The 26051-nt window shown below is 41.6% G+C and overlaps 1 protein-coding gene and 2 pseudogenes across 5 annotated transcripts; all 3 read right to left on the minus strand.

Annotated features, from left to right (window-relative positions):
• Positions 1–149: 149 nt before the first annotated feature.
• Positions 150–24389, minus strand: LOC146685947 (b(0,+)-type amino acid transporter 1). Of its 5 annotated transcripts, XM_085441541.1 has the most exons (7): positions 6514–6662; positions 5772–6336; positions 2959–3092; positions 1311–1440; positions 1095–1219; positions 892–979; positions 150–815 (listed from the first exon to the last, which is right to left on the minus strand). In XM_085441541.1, the coding sequence occupies exons 1-7, from the start codon at positions 6645–6647 to the stop codon at positions 585–587; spliced, it is 1407 nt and encodes a 468-aa protein (XP_085297667.1). In that variant the 5' UTR covers positions 6648–6662; the 3' UTR covers positions 150–584. The 5 variants fall into 5 exon arrangements, with proteins under 5 accessions (XP_085297667.1, XP_085297665.1, XP_085297663.1 ...); XM_085441539.1 differs by lacking the exons at positions 5772–6336; positions 6514–6662 and adding an exon at positions 23649–24389; XM_085441537.1 differs by lacking the exons at positions 5772–6336; positions 6514–6662 and adding an exon at positions 18672–19606.
• Positions 14766–16346, minus strand: LOC146685948 (b(0,+)-type amino acid transporter 1 pseudogene; annotated as a pseudogene).
• LOC146685949 (b(0,+)-type amino acid transporter 1 pseudogene) lies at positions 19976–20774 on the minus strand (annotated as a pseudogene).
• Positions 24390–26051: the final 1662 nt, after the last annotated feature.

The raw sequence follows: 26051 nt of genomic DNA on the forward strand, positions 1-26051 counted from the left end.
AAAAAGCACATCTACTTCATGAAGATCTGCTCCATTCAGATGCTTTTGTGATGCTTATTCACGCAAACTTGTAGCGAGTACAGACGAATACAAACAGAATCTGAATATTGCAAGAAATCAGGAAATGTCAGGAGCACTAAGTTCGCTGATATGTTTGAAATACTTTATTTTTTTGTTGATTATAAAGTGACAGCAAGGTATGACTGACATGCAGTAAATGGCAGAGCTGTAAGGTCCCCTGCAATGCTGAATTATAGCGTGTTTTAGTGTTTATTGTATTAAAAAAAGATAATCAATGTTTTTCAATGACAAATATGGATTTGTGTCCCCCTGTAAATCTTAATGAATTTTGAACTTAAACATCTTGCAAACGATCTTTTACAATGAGCTTAAATGAAAGTTGTGAATTTACAATAACATCAATTTAAAAATGCAAGTAAAACACTTTAAATGCACCTTTAAATAAAATAGCAACACTGCATTATCAGATGTAATTTAACATGCAAGGATAATTCATGGAAAAAGGCTTATTTTATTGGTAGCTTTCAGTTATCTGCATGTTATCCATGTGTGTTCAGTAGAAATTACAGGTTTTTGTCTGCAGGGGCGACCTCTAAGAAGAGCTGCAAGAACACTGTTAACTTGTCCAGCACTCTTGGGCAGAGCTTGTAATGGATGAAGGGTATGTAGACTACAATGCCACTTGAGATAAATAAAACCACGTAGAGGTACTCAATCTGAGGATTGTCTATGATGGGTGCCAGCACGAGGAATATCGCTGCAATGAGGACCAGTATAGGAATTACAATGGGAACCTGTGGGGAGAGGAATAACCAGGCGTGAGGACAAGATGTTATTGTCATGTAATGTGAAAACAATGATGACACTAACCTTGTACGACCTTGGGAGGTCCTTCTTCTTGATTTTGAGATAGATGAGCCCAGACAGGACAATGGCATAGAAAAACCAGGCACTAAAACTGAAAACGGCAGAGGAAGAGAAATTAAAGACAAACAAAAAAAGCAATGTGTGCTAAAAAAAAAAAAAAAACCCAAACAAAGTAGAAATGGAGCAGAAACAGAGTCAGCCTTCACCTGAAGTAGTTGACGATACTCTGAAAGTCTCCAGGAATCAGCACCACCAGAGAGATTATTGTGGTGAAGATCAGCGCCGGAGATGGAGTCAGTCTGTGGACGTGGGCCATGGACAGAATATCTGGCTGCAAAACCAGCACTGGTCTGTGTAAAAATCTGTACGTAGCTTTATTTTAAACAGGTGTGTGTGTTTTTATAAGACAGAGAGACTGTTACCATGTGTCCTTCCCGGGCAGCAACAAAGCACACACGGCTGCCGCTGAAGAACGTCCCGTTTAGAGAACCGAAAGCTGACAAGGCTGCGGCCACAGACATGACCCAGCCCCAGCTGCCCAGCACCTTATTCCTGCATGAAAACCGTTTGTATTATAAAAAATCTTGTAGTGCATATCAATCAACCCTTTTCTATATACATTTCAGTAATTTAACAAATTAAATCAAAAACATCTTCTGTGGACATATTTAGGAATAAACCTTTTGGACAGGATGTGATGTCACCTCAATGTAATATTTGTCTTGAAAGGTGTTGAATGGGGCCTTTGCTGGTGTGACCAGGTTTAACACTACAAACATCTGTTCTGAGGCCCCTTCTGCCTATATAACAATAATATTAATAATAATGATGATAATACATTAGACTTGTAAAGCGCCTTTCAAGAAACCCAAGGACGCTTTACAAAACAGAATAAATAAAAAAGGCTTAGAGATCGAAGGTTTTATTGAAGAGGTGAATTTTGAGAAGTTTCTTGAAGGACTCCAGTGACGGGTTGTTGAGAAGTTCATATGGGAGAGAGTTCCAAAATGACACCCAGATTGCAAACGTTGAAGGAAGGCCAGATGAGGAAACCATCTATATCAGGGGTAGGCAACTCCAGGCCTCGCGTGCCTGTGTCCTGCAGGTTTTAGATCTCACCCTGGGTCAGCACACCTGAATCAAATGATTAGTTGATTACCAGGCCTCTGGAGAACTTCAAGACATGTTTAGGAGGTAATGTAGCCATTTAAATCAGTTGTGCTGGGTCAAGGACAAATTTAAAACCTGCAGGAAACTGGCACGCGAGGCCTGCAGTTGCCTACCCCTGGTCTATATCAATAAGTAGATGGCCAGTCTTCTGGAGTAGGGCTTTAGGGGCCTCAACCAAGACCTCTGCGTTATTACTGTTGAGCTTGAGTAGGTTAATTGACATCCATATTTCTATTTCATGCAGACGGTTGAGAAGTGATCGTGGGGGAGCAGGGTAGAGGGTTTAGTACAGAGATAAAGTTGTGTATCATCAGCATAGGAATGGAAGCAGAGACCATGGCGGTGGATGATCTGACCAAGGAGGAACATAGAGACGGTGAAGAGAAGGGGTCCAATATCTCTTGGTATTTGTGTGACACCAGAAGTGAGCACCTAACTGTAGTGATGCTCTTTGCTGCCATTCCTTCTATGTTTGAAGTGTTTGGAGGCGACTCTTAAGTAATTTTCCTTACAGTGGATTGATGAGTCTTGCGAGAAATCACATCAACTGTGTAAGATAAGTTTCATAATTACTTGCACAGTGGGCAGATTTAAATTGCCTATTAATCACCTATTAATCCCACTGGATGATTTAATCTCTGGTATCAACATGGCAGGGAGCTAAAATGCTAATACAGAGGATTCAAAATGGAGACAGGATTGCAACATCCATCTTTAAATACAGTCTGTATTTTCAACTTACAAAAGCCCCATTTGTTTGACCATCAGTAATTTTAATGCACATATCAAATGATTGTACAGAGAAGAGGATTTCTTCAGGTTTGCTTCCTGTTCTATGGGAGAAGTAATAAAAAAAAAAAAAAAAAGATCTTATCAGGTTGAGAACAGGTGTTGTCTTACCCCCAGGTAACTGCTACCGCGCTTGAGGACACGAGCTCTTTAGGCGTCATTACTGCCAGATAGCTCACATTCACCAGCAGGTACAAAGTAGTCACAAGAGAAATGGCTATCAGCACCGCCCGAGGAAGATTCACCTGTACAAAAAAAAGATATGACATGAAATAAAATGTCATGACATGACATGGTTGTAAAGTTTGGCTAAACCTTGATTACACATATTAACAAAGCAGTCTCTCATGACAAAACAAAGCCTCATTGAATATTTACTTTTTTAATACTTTGCCAAACCGTGGGGGGAAATGCTCCCCAAGCAACACCAAGCACCAAGTTTCATGCAGTCAGGACAAGCTGGAACTGCAATTACAACAATCCTAACAATGCCAACTCGTGTACCTCTTTAGTCACCTCAGACACTTTAAACACTGATTTAAGCATTGTAGGGGTATATGTTGGTACAAAGTCAATGAATTACCTGAAACACAAATTCAGAGTTTAGGGGGGAAAAAGGTAAGTGGTCATTTTTCTCAGGATAGCAGCAAGAAAACAATCATATTTCCCAGCAGAATCTTTATCAAAGATTATAAGCTGTATTTTAAAAAATTTAGAATTTAGTCTGCTTGTCCAGAGTTGGTTTTTTCTTAGGTTTCACATTAACAATGAGTTATTTTAGGTTCTGCTCTATAAAACACAGTTGGAGAAACGAAAAATTAAAAATGGAAATGAAAAATTCAAAATAGAGACTATTTTGAATATTTCCAGTCTCCTGGAAATGTCCCTGCAAGCCAAGTTGATTCTTCTGGTGTCCTCAATTCTTTCTCTGGTGTTTGTTCATATTATGTATACTTGTGTCTGGATCTACGTGACCTACATGAAGATTAAAAAAAACCCCTGTACTTTCAGTAAAAGATTAGACAGGGCCTCATCTGAGTGAAGAAAGTAACAGAGTATCTGCATAACAATGTTATCAGAGGAAAGACATGACTTGACCTGGTTCTCCCTTGTGCCAGTTTAAGCAGTCCAACAGAATAACATAAAACTAAGTTGAATATTTACTTTCTTTAATGCTTTGCTAAACCATTTAGTTCTCCAAAGTTGAACTCTACTTTTAATTAAATAGGACTCGAGTCTAAAATAATAGAAAAAAACACCAAGCACCAAGTTGCAAAATGCAGTCAGTGGAAATGGGTTAATTATTATGAACTGGCATGAACAATAAGGACAATCACACTGAAGTTTTAACCATTTAAGATAAGGATAAATTAAGTTTGTCATAAGTTGAGGTATTTTTAAAGAATTCACCAAGTCTTTAAAAATATTAAATTCCTATTTAAACAGTCATATTATTATTGGTGCTGTCAGCGTTAATCTCGTTAAAATGACGTTAATGCCATAACTGCATTAACGCGGCAAATCTCCATTACCGCCGTGTGCGTGGGGCTGCATGGTGTCAAACATTAACAAGCTAACTGCACTGATTTACAGAGTGTTATATACATCCTGTGTTAGGACAAAGTCAATAAATTACCTGAAATACAAATTCAGAGTTAAGGAAGAAAATATAGCAGCATATAGGCATCTTTTACAGTAAAGAATCAAATCATTCTGGACAGGTTTTAAGCTGTATTTGAAAAATTTAGCATGAATAAATGCTACTATTTCAGGTCACTTCAGACCCTTTCAGCCTCACCTCTGGTTTGTTCAGCTCCTCAGTCACATAATTCAAGTTGCTCCAGCCACCGTAAGACCAGAGGCCTTGAAGTAAAGCCTTTCCCAGAGTGTTCAAAGAAAACTGAGTTCCTTGAAAAGCATTCTCAATGTTAAAATTTTCCTCGATGACAGTGCTGCTCTGTATCACTTCCACTAGCCCTCCAATTACAATGAAAGTGAGTGAAAACACTTTGGCCACCAAGAAGATCACCTGCACTCTCAGAGCAAATCGGACATTCAGGATGTTGGTAATGGCAACTACCAGAATACTAAAAGCTGCAAAGCATTTCACAGCCAGCTGAGGAGGTGGGCAGCCTGGGTAAAAGGGAGCCATGACATACTGTGCAATGGTCATTGATTTTGCTGCAATGCTGGAAGGTTTCAAAAGCAGGATGAAAGTGATTGCCGCAAAGAAGGCTGGGAATGAACCATAGATCCTCAGGATGTAAGTAAATTCCCCACCAGATTCAGGAATAATGGTCCCAAGCTCAGTGTAGGAGAGAGCTGCAAGCAAAGCTACAACACCTGAAAAAAACCAGATTAACATGCTGGCCCCAGGACTTCCCACATACGCCAGGACATACTGTGGGGACATGAAGATACCGGATCCAATCATGGTTCCAGAAACTATTGCGACACCACCAATCAATCCAATCTGCCTCTTCAGTTGCAGGCCTTCGTTTTTTGGGGTTTTGTCCGCCATGGTGAGAGAGAGCAGGGAGCACAAAACGACACGTCTACAGAGCAGACTGAGAAAGATCACAAAGAATTCAGATGCTACAAACTGCGTAGAAAAAGCTTTCAAAAGAAATCACGTGGTGTAAAATGTACTTGTTTTGCCTTCAATTAAATATTAACTCGTCAGCTTTCTAACTGTGGAAAAAGTGCTAACCACTGCACCAATGAGCCACCAGTTGGTTTGGATTATTATATCCTAAACCAATATCAGTTCTCAGGTTACTACAGTTTGTCCTGGCCTACTCATCTAAATCTGTAAGAAGATAAAAAAAAATGCACAATCATGAGTGGAGACGCACAGTGTTGGCATGCTTCATCTTTATTTTGACTTTCTATAAACTACTAATAGTAAATATTGAAAATCTCACTTCTGGATGTTTCACCTCCTCGGTTAAACAATTTAAAGTGTTCCAGCCATCATACGACCACAAGCCCTGATAGAAAGCAATGCCAATGGAGCTGACCCCTGCATTGGTTCCCTCAAATGAGTCCTCAAAGTTCTCAGTGCGGCCCTGGAAAAGCATCACAATGCCTCCCAGGATGATCACCACCAGGGCCACCACCTTCACTGCCATGGTGACCACCTGGATGCCTGTGGCCAAGCGGACGCTCAGACATTTGATTATAGCCAGCACCAAGATTGATACAGCAGCCACGAACTTCACTGCCATCTGTGAAGGAGTGCAGCCGCTGTAAAAGGGGGCCACAGCATATTCAGCAAAGATGAGAGCGACTCCTGTGCCACTAGCCGGCCTCATGACCATGATGAAGCTGAAGACGAACATGAAGGCCACCACTTTCCCTGCAGTCCGCAGTATGTAAATGTACTCAGCTCCAGACTCTGGTATGATAGTGCCCAGCTCAGCATAGCACAGACCCCCCAGCATGGCTATCAGTCCACAGCAGGACCATATAATGAAGCTGGGGGGGCTGTAACTAACAAAGGGGTGAAGATTTTGCAGAGGGACACACCGGCCTCGTCTTCCCTTCTAGAAGTGCAGGCTTAAATGAAGATGAATAAAGATTTTGTGAAATAACTACTGAGTTCCGGTGCCGTCTCTGGATGCCTCGACGAATAAAAGAACCGGGGTCAAACTGATTTCGCAACAGCTCCTAATAGTGGAAAGGACGTACTGGGGAGAAATGAAGATCCCAGATCCAATCATGGTTCCACCAATGAAGGAAACTGCTACTATGATCCCCACTTCCCTCTGCAGATTGAGTCCATGTGTATCATCTCCCATGTTCAGAAAGTTTTTGTCTTCCTAGAAGCAGCGGACAAGAACACCTGAAGCGTTGTTTGTTACATAAGAGGTGGAGCACACTTAATTATACAGCTACGAAATGAGGCTACTTTTAAGCAGATTTTAAGAATGTCTGCTTGTCCAGAGTTGGTTTTTTCTTAGGTTTCACGTTAACAATGATTTATTTTAGGTTCTGCTCTATAAAACACAGTTGGAGAAACGAAAAATTCAAAATAGAGACTGTTTTGAATATTTCTAGTCTACTGGAAATGTCCCCGCAAGCCAAGTTGATTCTTCTGGTGTCCTCAATTCTTTCTCTGGTGTTTGTTCATATTATGTATACTTGTGTCTGGATCTGAGTGAAGAAATGGACAGAGTATCTGCATAACAATGTTATCAGAGGAAAGCCATGACTTGACCTGGTTCTCCCTTGTGCCAGTTTAAGCAGTCCAACAGAATAACATAAAACTAAGTTGAATATTTACTTTCTTTAATGCTTTGCTAAACCATTTAGTTAAAAATGCTCTCCAAAGTTGAACTCTAACTCTAGTTGAACTTTAATTAAATAGGACTCGAATCTAAAATAATAGAAAAGAACACCAAGCACCAAGTTGCAAAATGCAGTCAGTGGAAATGGGTTAATTATTATGAACTGGCATGAACAATAAGAACAATCACACTGAAGTTTTAACCATTTAAGATAAGGATAAATTAAGTTTGTCATAATGTGATGCCTCAAAGGCATTTATGTTATTTATCTTTAATGTTTGCTTTAAAATAATTCTTTTGTATGTATTTAAGTTAAAAAGAACAGTAAAAAGAGTTAAAAATGTTAAGAAGCTTTAATTTTGAAGGTGAACTTGCTAATAACCTCACTTCCTGGTGGTTTACCTGTATTGCTTCATTTCCTGTTTAATTCCTCTTCCTGGTTGCTCTAAGAGGGAGAGGGACATGCGGTCTTGCTCTGAGGCTTATCCACAGCCATCCACTTGGGAACATTGTTCAGGCAACGCTGTAAGTGTATATATTTCATGATGAAGGTGTTAAAAAGGCATAAATAGCGGTATTTGTTAAAAATTATATTTTGTTTGTGATTCATGGAGGTTGATTTGTACATGTTAAGAAAGGCAGTTTTGATGATCATTACTGTTGCTAAAGCTAACACGAAGGTGTAAGGTCACATTTTGAGTTATTTCGTGATGCAATATTTATGTAAACGATCATTTTTTCTATTCTGTATTTCTTTTCAACTACAGTTTTCACCGCTTGTCAAATGAAGATTCTGAGTAAAAAGTCAACTCTACTCGGACTCGTGTATTCATTGACAGAGGTTTAGCTTGGTGTTTGATCAGAGTTGCTACACTCTGCAACAGAACACTACAGTGAAAAGGCGGCACTCGATGGTCCTACGTGTTCGTGATGGCAGCAAGCAACAAGTCATCGGTATCAAATACCAGGAGCAACGTGACATCAGCATCATCTGCAAGTGCGGCTCGCGCCAGAGCTAAAGCAGAAGCTGCTAAGGTACGAGCATCATATGCTAGCCAGGAGGCTAAATTAAAATTGGAAAAGGCTGCTAGAGAAGCAGAAAGGAAAACTAGAGAAGCTCAAAATCAGTTGGAAGCCGCTAGAATTGATACAGAGCTGGAAGTGCTAACATTAAATCGTGAAGCAGACGCAGCCATCGCTGAAGCACAGGTGTTAGAAGATGTAGCAGAAATGCATGGAAATGTAGAAAATGTGACATCTGAGTCAGAAGACAGGCTTAGATTGCACCGTACTAGTGAATATGTTTGCTCTCAAAATGATCAGAATCAGTCTACCTTCGCACCAGTATCTGTCCCACCTGTTAAATCTGTAGACCGTGCAGAATCACAAGACAGTTTCAGAACATGGCATCCACCTGTAAGCTTAGCGGAATTCCAACATAGCAATAGCAAGCCCAAGCCTGAAGTGGATAATGGGACGTATCCACCCACAACAAACCTGTCTAAACTGACCAGAGCTGAATTGAAGACCGACGTCGCACGTATATAGGTGCTCAATCACAAACACCCCGGCATATGCGTCCAGTGAGCGTGTCACAACCACCTGACCCTCTGGCACAATATTTGGCGCGACGTGATCTCGTTACGTCAGGACTGTACCAATTTGATGATAAGCCAGAGAATTTCCGTGCATGGCGGTCCTCATTCACTAATGCTGTGGCTGAGGTTCAACTTACAGAAACACAAGAATTAGACCTCATGACCAAATGGTTAGGAAAAGAGTCTGGACAGCAAATAAGATGCATACACTCAGTGCATGTGAATAATGCTGGTTTGGCTCTGCGCAAGACATGGGAGAGGCTGAATGACTGCTATGGTGCTCCTGAGATGATTGAGCAGTCACTGTTTCAGAGACTTGACAGTTTTCCAAAAATTGCAGCCAAAGATCACATCAGATTACGTGAACTTGGGGATTTGCTTATGGAGATACAAGGCGCCAAGGAGGATGGATACCTCACTGGGCTGTCATATCTAGACACCTCCAGAGGTATTGGACCCATAGTAGACAAGCTCCCATATGGGCTCCAGGAGAAGTGGGTGTCATCTGGGTCGTGGTACAAAGAAGAGAATAACGGCTGCTTCCCTCCCTTTAGTTACTTTTGTAACTTTGTCTGTCATGAGGCAAAGAAGCGAAATGACCCCAGCTTTATTCGTCAAAGCAACGGCGCAAACCCCACAAAATCAGAAAGATTACCTATGAAGAGCTTTAACACCAACAAGTCTATCGCAGTTCACAAAACAGATGTCTCTACAATCAACAACGACCCTAACAAGAACTGCGCATTGCACAATAAACCTCACCCACTTAAAAAATGCAGGACATTCAGAAACAAGTCCATCGATGACAGGAAGGCCTTTCTAAAACAGAAAGGAATATGCTTCAAGTGTTGTTCTTCAACTTCACATGTTGCCAAAGACTGCAAATCTTCCGTGAAATGCTTAGAGTGTGAAAGCATCTATCATGATGCAGCTATGCACCCTGGCCCACAACCTCAACTCACCAAGGCTCCTCCACCACCACAAGAGAACGGCGGGGAGGGAGAAGATGACTCTAATGTAACTGATGTTAGAACCAGCTGCACAGAGGTTTGTGGCCCCGGCCAGTGGGGTCGTTCTTGCTCTAAGATCTGCCTTGCAAAGGTCTACCCCAAACATTCAAAACACAAAGCCATTAAAGCTTATGTAATTCTGGACGACCAGAGCAATCGCTCATTAGCCAGGCCAGAGTTCTTTGAGCCGTTTGGTGTGGAGAACAAACCACTCTTATACCATCTCAGAACATGCTCCAGCGTCATCGAAACGTATGGCAGGAAGGCAGAAGGATTCCAGATAGAGTCGTTGAACGGCAACGTTCTCATACCTCTTCCACCACTCCTTGAGTGCCCTGAAATCCCTAACAATCGAGCTGAAATCCCAACACCAGGTGCAGTTTTGCATCATCCTCATCTCCACCATATAGCCAAATACATCCCTGATCTAGACCCAGAAGCAGAGATACTCCTGCTGCTCGGGAGAGACGTGCTTAGAGCACACAAGGTCAGGCAGCAAATTAACGGGCCACACAATGCTCCCTTTGCACAACGTCTCGATCTAGGCTGGGTGGTGATAGGGGAGGTGTGCCTAGTTAATGTGCATAAGCCAACAGTTGACACATTCAAGACCCATGTGCTAGACAGCGGTCGCCATTCCATATTTCAGCCCTGTGCAAGTTTCATGCAGGTCAAAGAAACACAGCCAAGCTTCAACAAGTCTAACAAAATGCCAGAGAGGATGCTAGGACACACAGTGTTTAACCAATCTGAACATGATAACAAACCTGCCCCATCAATAGAAGACATCCTCTTCCTAGAGATCATGGATACAAATGTCTACAGAGATGACACTGGTAGTTGGGTTGCTCCATTGCCGTTCAAAGAACCACGGCAACGTTTGCCAAATAATAAAGAGCATGCGGTTAAGAGGTTTGAATCCTTGCAACGCCAATTCAGGAAGAAACCCGAGATGCAGAAGCAATATGTGGCATTCATGGAGAAGATCATTGCCAACGGTCGCGCAGAGGTGGCACCACCCTTGAGGGAAGATGAAGAGTGCTGGTTTCTTCCATCATTCGGGGTATACCACCTACAAAAGCCCAACCAAATCAGGGTGGTTTTTGATTCCAGCGCTCAGTACTGCGGGGTCTCCCTCAATGACGTGCTTCTGACTGGTCCCGACCTCAACAATTCTCTCTTGGGTGTCCTTCTACGCTTTTGAAGGGAGAGAGTAGCTATCCTCGCCGACATCCAACAAATGTTTCACTGCTTTTTGGTCCATGAAAGGCACCGCAACTTCCTCTGGTTTTTGTGGTATGAGGACAACGACCTCACCAAGGCAGTTATTGACTATCGCATGAGGGTTCATGTCTTTGGCAACTCACCATCTCCGGCTGTGGCCATCTATGGTCTGCGAAGAGCCATTGCTGAAGGTGCCCAGAAGTACGGTGCCGACACAGTGAAATTTGTGGAAAGGCACTTTTACGTGGATGATGGCTTGGTGTCTCTCCCATCTGAAGCAGAAGCAATCAACCTTCTCCAACGGACTCAGGCTTCACTTGCTGAATCAAACCTCCGCTTGCACAAGTTTGTGTCGAACAGTCCAGCAGTCACTGGAGCTTTCCCGCCAGAAGATTGTGTCCCGCTCATCAAGGATCTGGATTTGAGCGGAGAGACAGCATCCATGCAGCGCAGCCTGGGTTTGCTTTGGGAGATCAGAAAAGACACATTCACATTCTCTGCATCAACTATTATCAAACCTTTCACCCGACGTGGAGTCCTCTCTACCGTCAATAGTGTTTTTGATCCAATGGGTATGCTGGCACCCGTCACAATCCAGGGACGAGCTCTTCTTAGGGAACTTAGTTCGGAACTGACTGACTGGGATGCACCTCTCCCAGAAGACAAGCTGAAGAAATGGGAAACCTGGAGAGATTCTCTTCGAGTCCTAAAGGAGCTTCATGTGCCACGTGCATACACATCAACCTCGCTCACCAAAGCTGTGCGCACAGAGTTGTTTGTATTCTCAGATGCCTCAACTATGGCCATTGGGGCTATCGCTTACTTGAGAGCCATCCAGGAGGATGGAAAAGTGGAAGTAGGATTTATTATGGGCAAAGCCAAATTAGCACCCCAGTCTGAACCAACAATCCCGAGGCTCGAACTCTGCGCTGCTGTCCTTGCAGTAGAAATGGCGGATCTCATCCGGGAGGAGCTGGATCTGAAATTGGATGCTGTCAGGTTCTACACGGACAGTAAGGTGGTACTCGGGTACATTTGTAACACGACAAAACGCTTCTACACATATGTCCATAACAGAGTCCAACGTATCCGACGATCTACCAGACCAGAACAATGGCATTATGTGTGCACGGAACCAAACCCTGCGGACCATGCATCCAGATCTTTGCCTGCATCCCATCTGACACAGAGTTCTTGGTTCACCGGACCTTCATTCCTGCATCAGTTATCTGCAGAAACAACACAAACCAGTGAGACGTTTGAGCTCATCGACCCGGGAAATGACTCAGAGATTCGACCACAGGTACGCACCTACACTACTCATCTGAAGGAACCTGTACTTACCCCTGATCGCTTTCGCCGTTTCTCCACCTTTACCTCTCTACTGCGAGCAGTGGCTTTCCTTATCCATGTGGCAAGATCTCACAAACATTCAAACCAAAACAGCAGGTGTACAGGATGGCACACATGTCGCTTACCTCGTACTGTGGATGAAATAGCTCAAGTAAAACATGTCATTCTGCAAGCAGCACAAATGCCAGCCTTTGCCAAGGAACTGTCAGCCCTCCAAGCAAACAAAGTGGTGCCCACAAACAGCCCGTTGCATAAACTCAGTCCAACTTTGGAGAGTAGTCTCATCTGCGTTGGAGGCAGACTGAAACATTCTCAACTAACGTGTGAAGAAAAGAACCCAGTAATCCTACCCAAGGACAGCTACGTTTCCTTACTGCTCGTACGACATCACCATGAGCAGGTGAGACACAGAAGGTGCAGTAAGGGCAGCTGGACTGTGGATTTTGGGTGGGAAGCGACTAATCAATTCAGTCCTACACAAATGCGTAATCTGCCGGAAGCTGCGTGGGAGACCGGAAGAACAACGTATGGCTGACTTACTGCCGGAACGTCTCAAGGTTTGCCCTCCCTTCACATACGTGGGGCTTGACGTCTTTGGACCTTGGTCTGTTGTAACCAGACGCACCAGAGGAGGGCAGGCAGAGAGCAAACGGTGGGCCATGATGTTTAGTTGTTTGAGTTCAAGGGCCGTCCACATTGAGCTGATTGAGTCTATGGACACATCTAGCTGTATAAATGCTCTCAGGCGGTTCTTCGCTCTCAGAGGCCCTGCAAAAGGACTTCAGTCTGATTGTGGGACCAACTTCATTGGAGCTAGCAAGGAGTTGGAGATGGATAATACTGTACAGGGGTACCTCAGCAAGCAAGGATGTAGCTGGAACTTCAGACCTCCACATGCTTCCCACATGGGAGGCTCATGGGAACGGATGATAGTTCCCAAGATAGTTCTATATTGTGTATTTTGTTGTACAGTTATTTTATTTTCAACTTTAATTTATATATTTTATCTTATTCTCCCAGTTAAATTTACCCTTCATTCTAATTTGTGTTGTACAGTTATTTCATTTTTAACCTTAATTTATATTTTATTCCTTCCTAGTTAAATTTACCCTTTTTAATTTTTCATATTTATTTCCTATCTTATTCATAGCCTTTTCCTTTTTTGTTTTCTTTAGGTCACGAGCAGTTGTCCAAGCATTTCACTACATATCGTACTGTGTATGACTGTGTACGTGACAAATAAAATTTGAATTTGAATTTGAATTTGGATGATTGGTGTTGCCAGGAGAATCCTTGATTCAATGCTCTTGCAGCAAAAGAGTCGCCTGACCCATGAAGTGCTGTCAACGCTAATGGCAGAAATTACAGCCATCATCAATGCACGTCCACTCCTACCTGTGTCTACAGACCCACACCAACCTTTCATTCTTTCACCAGCCATGCTCCTCACACAGAAATCAGGAGTTCCACCTCCTCCAGGAGATTTCACAGAGAAGGACCTCTTCACAAAACAATGGAGGCAAGTTCAAGCACTCGCGAACCAGTTTTGGGCCCGTTGGAGCAAAGAATACTTACCAACCTTACAACAAAGACAAAAATGGACAGTGACACGCAGAAACCTTCAAGTTGGGGATCTGGTCCTCCTCAGGGACAAGCAGACCATCCGCAACTACTGGCCCATGGCCATAGTCACAGCAACCTTTCCTGGGAAGGATGGACATGTGAGAAAGGTTGAAGTAAAAACGACCGACCAAGGTGACACAAGAACCTTCCTTAGGCCAGTTGCAGAAGTAGTTCTTCTTCTGCCTAAGGACTGATTTAAGGACTGTTGTTTGGACTCATTCAAGTTCATAGTGGCCTCACATAGGCCAGGCGGGGAGTGTGATGCCTCAAAGGCATTTATGTTATTTATCTTTAATGTTTGCTTTAAAATAATTCTTTTGTATGTATTTAAGTTAAAAAGAACAGTAAAAAGAGTTAAAAATGTTAAGAAGGTTTAATTTTGAAGGTGAACTTGCTAATAACCTCATTTCCTGTTTAATTCCTCTTCCTGGGGAGAGGGACATGCGGTCTTGCTCTGAGGCTTATCCACAGCCATCCACTTGGGAACATTGTTCAGGCAACGCCGTAAGTGTATATATTTCATGATGAAGATGTTAAAAAGGCATAAATAGCGGTATTTGTTAAAAATTATATTTTGTTTGTGATTCATGGAGGTTAATTTGTACATGTTAAAAAAGGCAGTTTTGATGATCATTACTGTTGCTAAAGCTAACACGAAGGTGTAAGGTCACATTTTGAGTTATTTCGTGATGCAATATTTATGTAAACGATCATTTTTTCTATTCTGTATTTCTTTTCAACTACAGTTTTTACCGCTTGTCAAATGAAGATTCTGAGTAAAAAGTCAACTCTACTCGGACTCGTGTATTCATTGACAGAGGGTTAGCTTGGTGTTTGATCAGAGTTGCTACACTCTGCAACAGAACACTACACATAAGTTGAGGTATTTTTAAAGAATTTACCAAGTCTTTAAAAATATTAAATTCCTATTTAAACAGTCATATTATTATTGGTGCTGTCAGCGTTAATCTCGTTAAAATGACGTTAATGCCATAACTGCATTAACGCGGCAAATCTCCGTTACCGCCGTGTGCGTGGGGCTGCATGGTGTCAAACATTAACAAGCTAACTGCACTGATTTACAGAGTGTTATAGACATCCTGTGTTAGGACAAAGTCAATAAATTACCTGAAATACAAATTCAGAGTTAAGGAAGAAAATATAGCAGCATATAGGCATCTTTTACAGTAAAGAATCAAATCATTCTGGACAGGTTTTAAGCTGTATTTGAAAAATTTAGCATGAATAAATGCTACTATTTCAGGTCACTTCAGACCCTTTCAGCCTCACCTCTGGTTTGTTCAGCTCCTCAGTCACATAATTCAAGTTGCTCCAGCCAGAGTAAGACCAGAGGCCTTGAAGTAAAGCCTTTCCCAGAGTGTTCAAAGAAAACTGAGTTCCTTGAAAAGCATTCTCAATGTTAAAATTTTCCTCGATCACAGTGCTGCTCTGTATCACTTCCACTAGCCCTCCAATTACAATGAAAGTGAGTGAAAACACTTTGGCCACCAAGAAGATCACCTGCACTCTCAGAGCAAATCGGACATTCAGGATGTTGATAATGGCAACTACCAGAATACTAAAAGCTGCAAAGCATTTCACAGCCAGCTGAGGAGGTGGGCAGCCTGGGTAAAAGGGAGCCATGACATACTGTGCAATGGTCATTGACATTGCTGCAATGCTGGAAGGTTTCAAAAGCAGGATGAAAGTGATTGCCGCAAAGAAGGCTGGGAATGAACCATAGATCCTCAGGATGTAAGTAAATTCCCCACCGGATTCAGGAATAATGGTCCCAAGCTCAGTGTAGGAGAGAGCTGCAAGCAAAGCTACAACACCTGAAAAAAACCAGATTAACATGCTGGCCCCAGGACTTCCCACATACGCCAGGACATACTGTGGGGACATGAAGATACCAGATCCAATCATGGTTCCAGAAACTATTGCGACACCACCAATCAATCCAATCTGCCTCTTCAGTTGCAGGCCTTCGTTTTTTGGGGTTTTGTCCGCCATGGTGAGAGAGAGCAGGGAGCACAAAACGACACGTCTACAGAGCAGACTGAGAAAGATCACAAAGAATTCAGATGCTACAAACTGCGTAGAAAAAGCTTTCAAAAGAAATCACGTGGTGTAAAATGTACTTGTTTTGCCTTCAATTAAATATTAACTCTTCAGTTTTCTAACTGTGGAAAAAGTGCTAACCACTGCACCAATGAGCCACCAGTTGGTTTGGATTATTATATCCTAAACCAATATCAGTTCTCAGGTTACTACAGTTTGTCCTGGCCTACTCATCTAAATCTGTAAGAAGATAAAAAAAAAAGCACAATCATGAGTGAAGACGCACAGTGTTGGCATGCTTCATCTTTATTTTGACTTTCTATAAACTACTAATAGTAAATATTGAAATTCTTACTTCTGGATGTTTCACCTCCTCAGTTAAATAATTTAAAGTGTTCCAGCCATCATACGACCACAAGCCCTGATAGAAAGCAATGCCAATGGAGCTGACCCCTGCATTGGTTCCCTCAAATGAGTCCTCAAAGTTCTCAGTGCGGCCCTGGAAAAGCATCACAATGCCTCCCAGGATGATCACCACCAGGGCCACCACCTTCACTGCCATGGTGACCACCTGGATGCCTGTGGCCAAGCGGACGCTCAGACAGTTGATTATAGCCAGCACCAAGATTGATACAGCAGCCATTAACTTCACAGCCAGCTGTGGAGGAGTGCAGCCGCTGTAAAAGGGGGCCACAGCATATTCAGCAAAGATGAGAGCGACTCCTGTGCCACTAGCCGGCCTCATGACCATGATGAAGCTGAAGACGAACATGAAGGCCACCACTTTCCCTGCAGTCCGCAGTATGTAAATGTACTCAGCTCCAGACTCTGGTATGATAGTGCCCAGTTCAGCATAGCACAGACCCCCCAGCATGGCTATCAGTCCACATCAGGACCATATAATGAAGCTGGCCCCTGGGCTCCCAATAGTGGAAAGGACGTACTGGGGAGAAATGAAGATCCCAGATCCAATCATGGTTCCACCAATGAAGGAAACTGCTCCTATGAGCCCCACTTCCCTCTGCAGATTGAGTCCATGTGTGTCATGTCCCATGGTCAGAAAGCTTTTGTCTTCTCTGAAGCAGCAGCGAAGAACAGACGTGCAGTTACAAAACGCTGCCTGTTGCCCAATAGGAGGAGTGCACAAAATTAAACTGCTATGAAATTAAAATGAGGCTACTTTTAAGCAGATTTTAAGAATGTCTGCTTGTCCAGAGTTGGTTTTTTCTTAGATTTCACGTTAACGATGATTTATTTTAGGTTCTGCTCTATAAAACACAGTTGGAGAAACGAAAAATTCAAAATAGAGACTATTTTGAATATTTCCAGTCTACTGGAAATGTCCCTGCAAGCCAAGTTGATTCTTCTGGTGTCCTCAATTCTTTCTCTGGTGTTTGTTCGTTTTATGTATACTTGTGTCTGGATCTACGTGACCTACATGAAGATTAAAAAAAACAAAAAAAAAACACTGAACTTCCAGTAAAAGATTAGACAGGGCCTCATCTGAGTGAAGAAAGTAACAGAGTATCTGCATAACAATGTTATCAGAGGAAGGACGTGACTTGACCTGGTTCTCCCTTGTGCCAGTTAAGCAGTCCAACAGAATAACATAAAACTAAGTTGAATATTTACTTTCTTTAATACTTTGCTAAACCATTTAGTTGTATGGATGTAAGTCCCAAAAAAATGAATTTTGGAGCTGAATCTGAATGATGGAAGTGAAACTGAAATTATTCGAGAGCTACACTTTTAAAGGATAAAATACAGTTTCAAAGTAAATGAATTCATTTTCAAAATATAAAATTCAATTTCAATTTAGTGACGATAATTTTCAAAACTGTACATTGAATTTCAAATTAGACTGATTCAAATTCAGTTTTAAAAAGCATTTATTCAAGTTACAATTCAGGTTCAGTTTCTGATGGCACAAAGTTCTGCCCATACTCTTCTTTTAATTAAATTGGACTCCAGTATGATACAATAGAAAAGAACACCAAGCACCAAGCTGCAAAAAGCAGTCAGTGGAAATGGGTTAATTATTATGAACCGGCGTGAACAAAAAGGGACGATCACACTGAAGTTTCAGTCATTTAAGATAAGGATAAATTAAGTTTGTCATAAGTTGAGAAATTCTTTAAAAATATTAAATTCCTATTTAAACAGTAATATTATTATATAAAATGCTGTAAGGAGCTGCAACTAAAAACAAAGTATATGTTCTGGAAAAGCTGGAGATACAGAAAAATGTTGGTCAAAATGCTTCTTGTTGTCAAAATATATTCTGATACTTGATCCTCATATATTATATTCACCAAACATCTTTATATACAGTCTTTGAGATCTAGGAGTCACACCTCATTGGAGTTAGGACTGAAATGATAGCAAAGCAAACATACTCTACTCTCGTGTACATTTATTATCGCCATACAACACCTCAGACACTTTGATCACTGATTTACAGAGTGTTATTGACTTTGTGTTAGGACAAAGTCAATAAATTACCTGAGGTACAAATTCAGAGTTAAGGAAGAAAATATAGCAGCATATAGGCATCTTTTGCACTAATGCATCAAATCATTCTTGACAGGTTTTAAGCTGTATTTAAAAAAAAATTAGCATGAATAAATGCTACTATTTCAGGTCATTTCTGACCCTTTCAGCCTCACCTCTGGTTTGTTCAGCTCCTCAGTCACATAGTTTAAGTTGCTCCAGCCAGCGTAAGACCAGAGGCCTTGATAGAAAGCCATTCCCAGAGTGCCCACAGAATACTCTGTGCCTTGAAAAGCATTCTCAACATTAAAATTTTCCTCGATCACAGTGCTGCTCTGTATGACTTTCACTAGCCCTCCAATTACAATGAAAGTGAGTGAAAACACTTTGGCCACCAAGAAGATCACCTGCACTCTCAGAGCAAATCGGACATTCAGGATGTTGGTAATGGCAACTACCAGAATACTAAAAGCTGCAAAGCATTTCACAGCCAGCTGAGGAGGTGGGCAGCCTGGGTAAAAGGGAGCCATGGCATACTGTGCAATGGCCATTGCCATTGCTGCAATGCTGGAAGGTTTCAAAAGCAGGATGAAAGTGATTGCTGCAAAGAAGGCTGGGAATGAACCATAGATCCTCAGGATGTAAGTAAATTCCCCACCGGATTCAGGAATAATGGTCCCAAGCTCAGTGTAGGAGAGAGCTGCAAGCAAAGCTACAACACCTGAAAAAAACCAGATTAACATGCTGGCCCCAGGACTTCCCACATACGCCAGGACATACTGTGGGGACATGAAGATACCAGATCCAATCATGGTTCCAGAAACTATTGCTACTCCACCAATCAATCCAATTTCTCTTTTCAGTTGCAGCCCTTCGTTTTTTGGGGTTTTGTCCGCCATGTTGAGAGAGAGCAGGGAGCACAAAACGACACGTCTACAGAGCAGACTGAGAAAGATCACAAAGAATTCAGATGCTACAAACTGCGTAGAAAAAACTTTCAGTGTTATCAAGGGATTGTAAAACCTAGTCGTTACCCTCATTTAAATATTAACTCTACCTTTTTTTTTTTTTTTGCTCTATAGCAAAAGTGCTAACCACTGAACCAAAGGGCCAACAGGCTTGGGTTATCATATCTAAAAGTAATATCAGTTTTCTTGTTACTTTGTCCAGTCCACTCATCACTCATAACAAGATAAATTATATACAATCCTGACTAAAAAGCCAAAGTCTTGGATCGATTTGTCTCCTTTTTTTGTATAATATTAAACACAAACAGTAAATGTTCAAATTCTGACTTTTTTGATGTCTTAAGAACATTTTACCTGTCATCCCTGAGGCTTCTAACGTTCTAAAAACAAAAGGTGAAGAGTTCCAGGTATTTAAACCACAGTTGTTGATCTACTATTAATCATGTGTGTCATCACATGAACCATATTGTTAAAAAAAAGTACCAGTTTTTGAAGCTCTTAAGACTACCATGACTTAGATTACTGCAAACCCACGCAGACTTACTTCTGGATGTTTCACCTCCTCAGTTAAATAATTTAAAGTGTTCCAGCCATCATACGACCACAAGCCCTGATAGAAAGCAATGCCAATGGAGCTGATCCCTGCATTGGTTCCCTCAAATGAGTCCTCAAAGTTCTCAGTGCGGCCCTGGAAAAGCATCACAATGCCTCCCAGGATGATCACCACCAGGGCCACCACCTTCACTGCCATGGTGACCACCTGGATGCCTGTGGCCAAGCGGACGCTCAGACAGTTGATTATAGCCAGCACCAAGATTGATACAGCAGCCATTAACTTCACAGCCAGCTGTGGAGGAGTGCAGCCGCTGTAAAAGGGGGCCACAGCATATTCAGCAAAGATGAGAGCGACTCCTGTGCCACTAGCCGGCCTCATGACCATGATGAAGCTGAAGACGAACATGAAGGCCACCACTTTCCCTGCAGTCCGCAGTATGTAAATGTACTCAGCTCCAGACTCTGGTATGATAGTGCCCAGTTCAGCATAGCACAGACCCCCCAGCATGGCTATCAGTCCACAGCAGGACCATATAATGAAGCTGGCCCCTGGGCTCCCAATAGTGGAAAGGACGTACTGGGGAGAAATGAAGATCCCAGATCCAATCATGGTTCCACCAATGAAGGAAACTGCTCCTATGAGCCCCACTTCCCTCTGCAGATTGAGTCCATGTGTGTCATGTCCCATGGTCAGAAAGCTTTTGTCTTTCTAGAAGCAGCGGACAAGAAGACCTGTAGCTGTAAAGTGTTGTCTTTTACATAAGAGGCGGAGCACACTTAATTATACAGCTACGAAAGTAAGGCGAGGCTATCATCAGCATGGCTGTTTAAAGTTCTTCTTTTCTCTTAGGTTTCACGTAAGCAGTAATTTATTTTAGGTTTTTTATAAAACACTGACAGGGAAGTAAAGCATTAAAAATATACATGTTTTAAATCATTTCAGTCTTGCTTTTCTACAGTAAAAGTCCCTGCAAACCGAATGCATTCTACTAGTGTCCTCAAAGTCAGAGAAAGACTGTCTTCAGTCCTCAATATAATGTTTTCTTGTGTCTGGACCTACATGAATAGTTTGGAGAGCTGTACTGGCAGCAGAAAAATACCTAATCTGAGAGAAGACATGAACATCTGCTTAACAATGTTAACAATGTTATCATAGAAAGGACATGGCCAAGTAAAGACACCAAGTTATTCTTTGCCTCACAGCTCAGTCTGTCCTCAGTGTACTTTCAGAACTGATAAAACCTGGTCAATAAAAAGCAGAGTGCACATTTAATGCACTTACTCTGTGTTTTTTCTCTCATTACTCAACTACTTAAACATAAGCTTTTCAAAATAAAACAACTTATAAATAAAATACAGGCGGTCGGTATCACCATCTGTATATGAAGAAATGACTTCAATGTTCAGTTCTGAATTATAGGTGTTTAATTCACGTGTTTTACCTAGCTCCGCGTTATTAGGGCAGGGATAGCTCAGTAGGTAGCTTGGTGGCCCCATGATCGGAAGGTCGGGGGTTCAACTCCGCTGAACGGCTACCCTGAGGTACCCCTGAGCAAGGTACCGTCCCTACACACTGCTCCCCAGGCGCTGCATTGGTGGCTGCCCACTGCTTCACTGGGTGAATGGGTTAAATGCAGAGGAACTATTTCCCTATGGGGACTAACACATACACACATTAGTTATAGTTTCAAAAATATTTTAATAGTTACTATGTACTTTAGAAAAATATAAAAACTAACTAAATATTTTGGGGGTACAAAAATATATGTATATATACTAGAAATACCCATACATTTGTAATAAGACAGTAACATTAAATGGTAAAAATGGTAAATGGCCTGTATTTTTACAGCGCTTTACTTAGTCCCTAAGGACCCCAAAGCGCTTTACACTACATTCAGTCATTCACACACACACATTCACACACTGGTGATGGCAAGCTACACTGTAGCTTAACAAAAATAAATGTATAACTATGCAATGAATGAATAAGTGAGAATCTTAAATAACCACTCCCACTCCAGAAACTAAAAAGCTAAAAATAAAAATACGAGAAAAATAAAACTGCTTAGCAATATGCTCTCATGAACAGCACGAGCAGTTCTGCATGACTTAGCACAATCCTAACTACCAGGTTATAGCGCTGTAAAGCCTGCAAAACCACAAACTCTCCAGTGCAAACTGTGGGTTGAGATGAGATTTTTGCATTATGAACCGTTTAAAGGCACTCAATTTCTTGCAGCGAGATGCCCCAACTAACACACAAAACACCAGATTTAAAGTTGCCGTTGCACTCAAAAATATTTATTTGGGGATTTTAATCCTGAGCCACATCTTATCAGGAAACCTGATAAATATAAATATTTGTCTACTCTGGGATAAACTAGTGTGGACCAATAGATTAGGAAAATGAGTAACTATTATTCTGTTATATTCTGAAAGGGAAAAGAGATTTTCTTTTTATAGGGGAGAAATAATTATTTGATCCCCTGCTGAATGTTTAGAAAGAAAAGAACAGCCTCTAATATTGTTAGAGCAAGATTCTTGTTCATTGTCTGATGTTGTGTTAAATGTCTTTTCTATTGCTTTTGCTTGACTTGCTGTTTGGCTAACTCTGACATATTTACATAAAGATGCACTGTCCCGTTTAAATAAATACATTAAAAATATAATAGAGCCGAATAAACTAAATAGATAAATGCAAACGGATCTAAGCCTGAACACAGGAGCACAGAGTGAATCTGGACTTCAGGAGAAAAACCCAATAATCATTTAATGGGCTCATGTTACCAAATAAATGAATCTATCATTCAACATCTGGGCTACATCCATCTTTGTCAGACATTAAATCATTAAATTATTCTCAAGGTCAACTTAATAATTTATTGAAAAGCTGACTCTTAAAGGTACCAAGATTTAAAATGTGTCAGAAATGAGTAACAGCTTATAACCGTTTAAATACATAACAATGTGATACATGTACAATGTTCCTTAATAAGAGAAAAATATATATAAAAGTGATCATATTCTTTTTCACTTGGTCTTTATTACTAAACAGAGATTAATTTGACCAAATCATTCAATCAACGCCTACTCCGACATCGTATTGCATTTACAAACTTGGGCGTCTACGTCGCCTGCCCGCCTGTGTGATGAATACCTCATCTGCATTTTATGGCTAAAAGGAAAAAAAAAAAGTAGTTATACTCAAATAATGTTGTTTATTAAAATGGGTTTCAACAGAACAAGTTTTATGATAAGAAACTATTGATTTAAGTTTAGGGTCTTATTATGCTGCCGGAAGATTAGAAATAGGAAGAATATCAACAGAAAAAAAAACGTTTTTCTTTATGTGATGTTATAATGCACACTAGTAACAGATAATCTTTCTGTTAGATCTAAAATTAAACCGTTTATTTATTTATTACCTCTGTCGCTACTGTACTTCTGTGGCCTCAACATAAAAGTCTCAGTCGGTTATAGCTCAAAGTTCACGTTAAACATTTGTAAATTTCTCAGCAATAAAAATAAATTATTTTCTCCCTGCAGAGAACCCATTACTTATTTATTCGGGGTGATTGTGTTTTACAGTCAGGGCATGGGTCAGCCTCTGAAGGCCCTCCCACTTACCTCGGGACGTTTTAACTCTTCAGTCACTGAGTTCAGATTGTTCCAGCCGTCGTATGACCACAGCCCCTGGTAGAAAGCAATTCCTATTGAATTGACGCCAACATTTGTGTTCTCAAAGGAGTTTTCAAAATTCTCAGTGTGGCCTTTGATAAGCATCACCACACCTCCTATGATAATCCCTGCCAGAGCCAAGACTTTGACTACAGTAAAGAAAACTTGGATTGACATTGCAAAGCGAACTTTCATGCAGTTCACGGTGGCGAGCGTGATAATTGCCGCTGCGGCCACGCACTTCACCACCAGCACCGGAGGGGGGCAGTCTCCGTAGAAAGGAGTCACAACATAGACAGCAAAACTCAGTCCTATGCCAGCAATGGCTGCAGGTCTCACAAAGAGCACAGAGCTAAAGATGAACATGAAGGCAAGCGCTGGACATGAAGTCCTCAGAATGTAGATGTACTCGCCCCCTGATTCTTTTATAACTGTGCCGAGCTCGGCGTAGCAGAAAGACGCCAGAATCGCCAGCAGGCCGCAAGACGCCCATATAACCAGGCTGGCACCGGGGCTCCCGATGGAGCTGATCACCGTCTGTGGGGTCATGAAGATCCCAGATCCGACCGCCGTCCCCACGATGAGGGACACGGCTCCCAGCATCCCCAGCTCCCGCTTTAGTTTGAGCTTCTGCGGCTTTTCTTCCGTCATCACTGCAGTTAAACAGCTGCCTACAACCTGACACCTTTAACAGCGGAGAAAACACTATAATAACGTGACCAAAGTCACTATTGCATCAACACAAGGAGTTAATAATTATGTTGGCGGCTCATACAACCACCTGTTTTGCTTGGTATTCTCACACGTTTGCTGGGCTTCACTGATTGGCTGCTTCAGGGACGACAGGGATGCCCAGCACCTAAGCAGCCCTGAGTCAGAAATATGTAAATCAGACCGCAAAGACTCTCTTGTACTCCTCCATTGGCCTTGAGATGTTATGTTACCCGCTAATAACATATTATCCCAATAGAGCATATCACGATGAGACTGCAAAATAGGAGGTAGAGCCTTCCGCTTTCAGTGTCCTCTAGACAAGGGCTGGTTTCACAAACACACTCTAGATCAATTTTTAGGGTAAGACTAGACGTCATTTTGTGCATTTGTTATTCGAATGGAAGTTAGACTGTTTTACAAAAAGACCAATTCAAAGCCCTAAAATAGTCTCCTTACCCGCAGGACAGCTTAAGCCTTGGACTTATCAGCGCTTTGATCAGCTGCATTTAATAAAAAGAGGAGAAAAATGCTCATAATCTATGGTTCACCAGTATTTTTACACATTTCTGCATGCATTATCTTTTGTGTTGTCTCTTTAATGTATTGTTTCAATTAATAGTGGCCTCTATATACTCCTCCAGCTCTCTTTGGTTCCCTCATGCCCCAAACCTGATGTAATAGATTGTTACCCCTCCACTAGCCTTACTTTGCTGGGGTTTCTTGATGCTTAAAGACGGTTATTATCTCCCCACCTTTGCTTGTTTAGTAGTCATAAAACAAGAGCAAAATGGAATTAAATAAACAACCTGTAAAAATAGTGTTCACCTTCAATGACCTGTCTGAAATGGGGGTCTTCTCCTAGCTTTGAACCCTCAACATCAACATTTACATGTTGAGTTTGTGAGTTTTAGTCTCTCCACATTTATATCCATGACGATCATGGTGACATTAAGGTTTTAATCTACACTGTCCTTGTTTGAGTTTTATGAGGATTAATCTGAACTATAAATCATGCAAAGCTACTCTCGCAGGTTGTTTTGGCTTAGCTGTGGGAGAACAGGGGAGTGTCATCTGGACCTGCTATCCTTGTAGTAATAGTTTGTCTTGCACCTGACTTGCGCAAACACAGAGGTCATCTTACATATGGTTTGCCCGTCAGGGGGACAAAGGACCTCAGGAGTGAGAAGAGATGAACCCGGCCACACTGGGCTACAGGGTGTTTGTGAGGTCATTATTCTAATGACCTCATCAGGGGGAATTGTTAGATTATGATATTATTTTATGCCATGTTATACCCCTAATTAAAGATTGTGAATTATTATGTAGTTTTAGTTTGCATTATTCTCCTGAATTAGAAGAAGCTGATAACTATTGCATTAGTTAAACTGATTTGCATTACATTAAACTGCTGACTTGTTGTGAATGAATGATATTGTTTTATGATGCATTATACTGCTGAGTTATAAGAAATCTAATTTGTCTGAGTAGAAGAGAACAGAGTGTGCTGGAGTTTTCTGCCCCATTTCAGCAGGAGCAGATAAACAGGGAGCCAAGGTCGTAGCTTAGGCGCTGTGTGAGAGAAAGCATGTGAATGTTTAGGCTTTGTATGATAAGGTGGAGGCACCAGAGGCTATAAAA

The sequence above is a fragment of the Copadichromis virginalis genome, linkage group LG19 (assembly GCF_057382275.1).
Source record: "Copadichromis virginalis isolate Kocher_CV1m ecotype Utaka linkage group LG19, C_Virginalis_male_GT1.1, whole genome shotgun sequence".
Lineage (NCBI taxonomy): Eukaryota > Metazoa > Chordata > Actinopteri > Cichliformes > Cichlidae > Copadichromis > Copadichromis virginalis.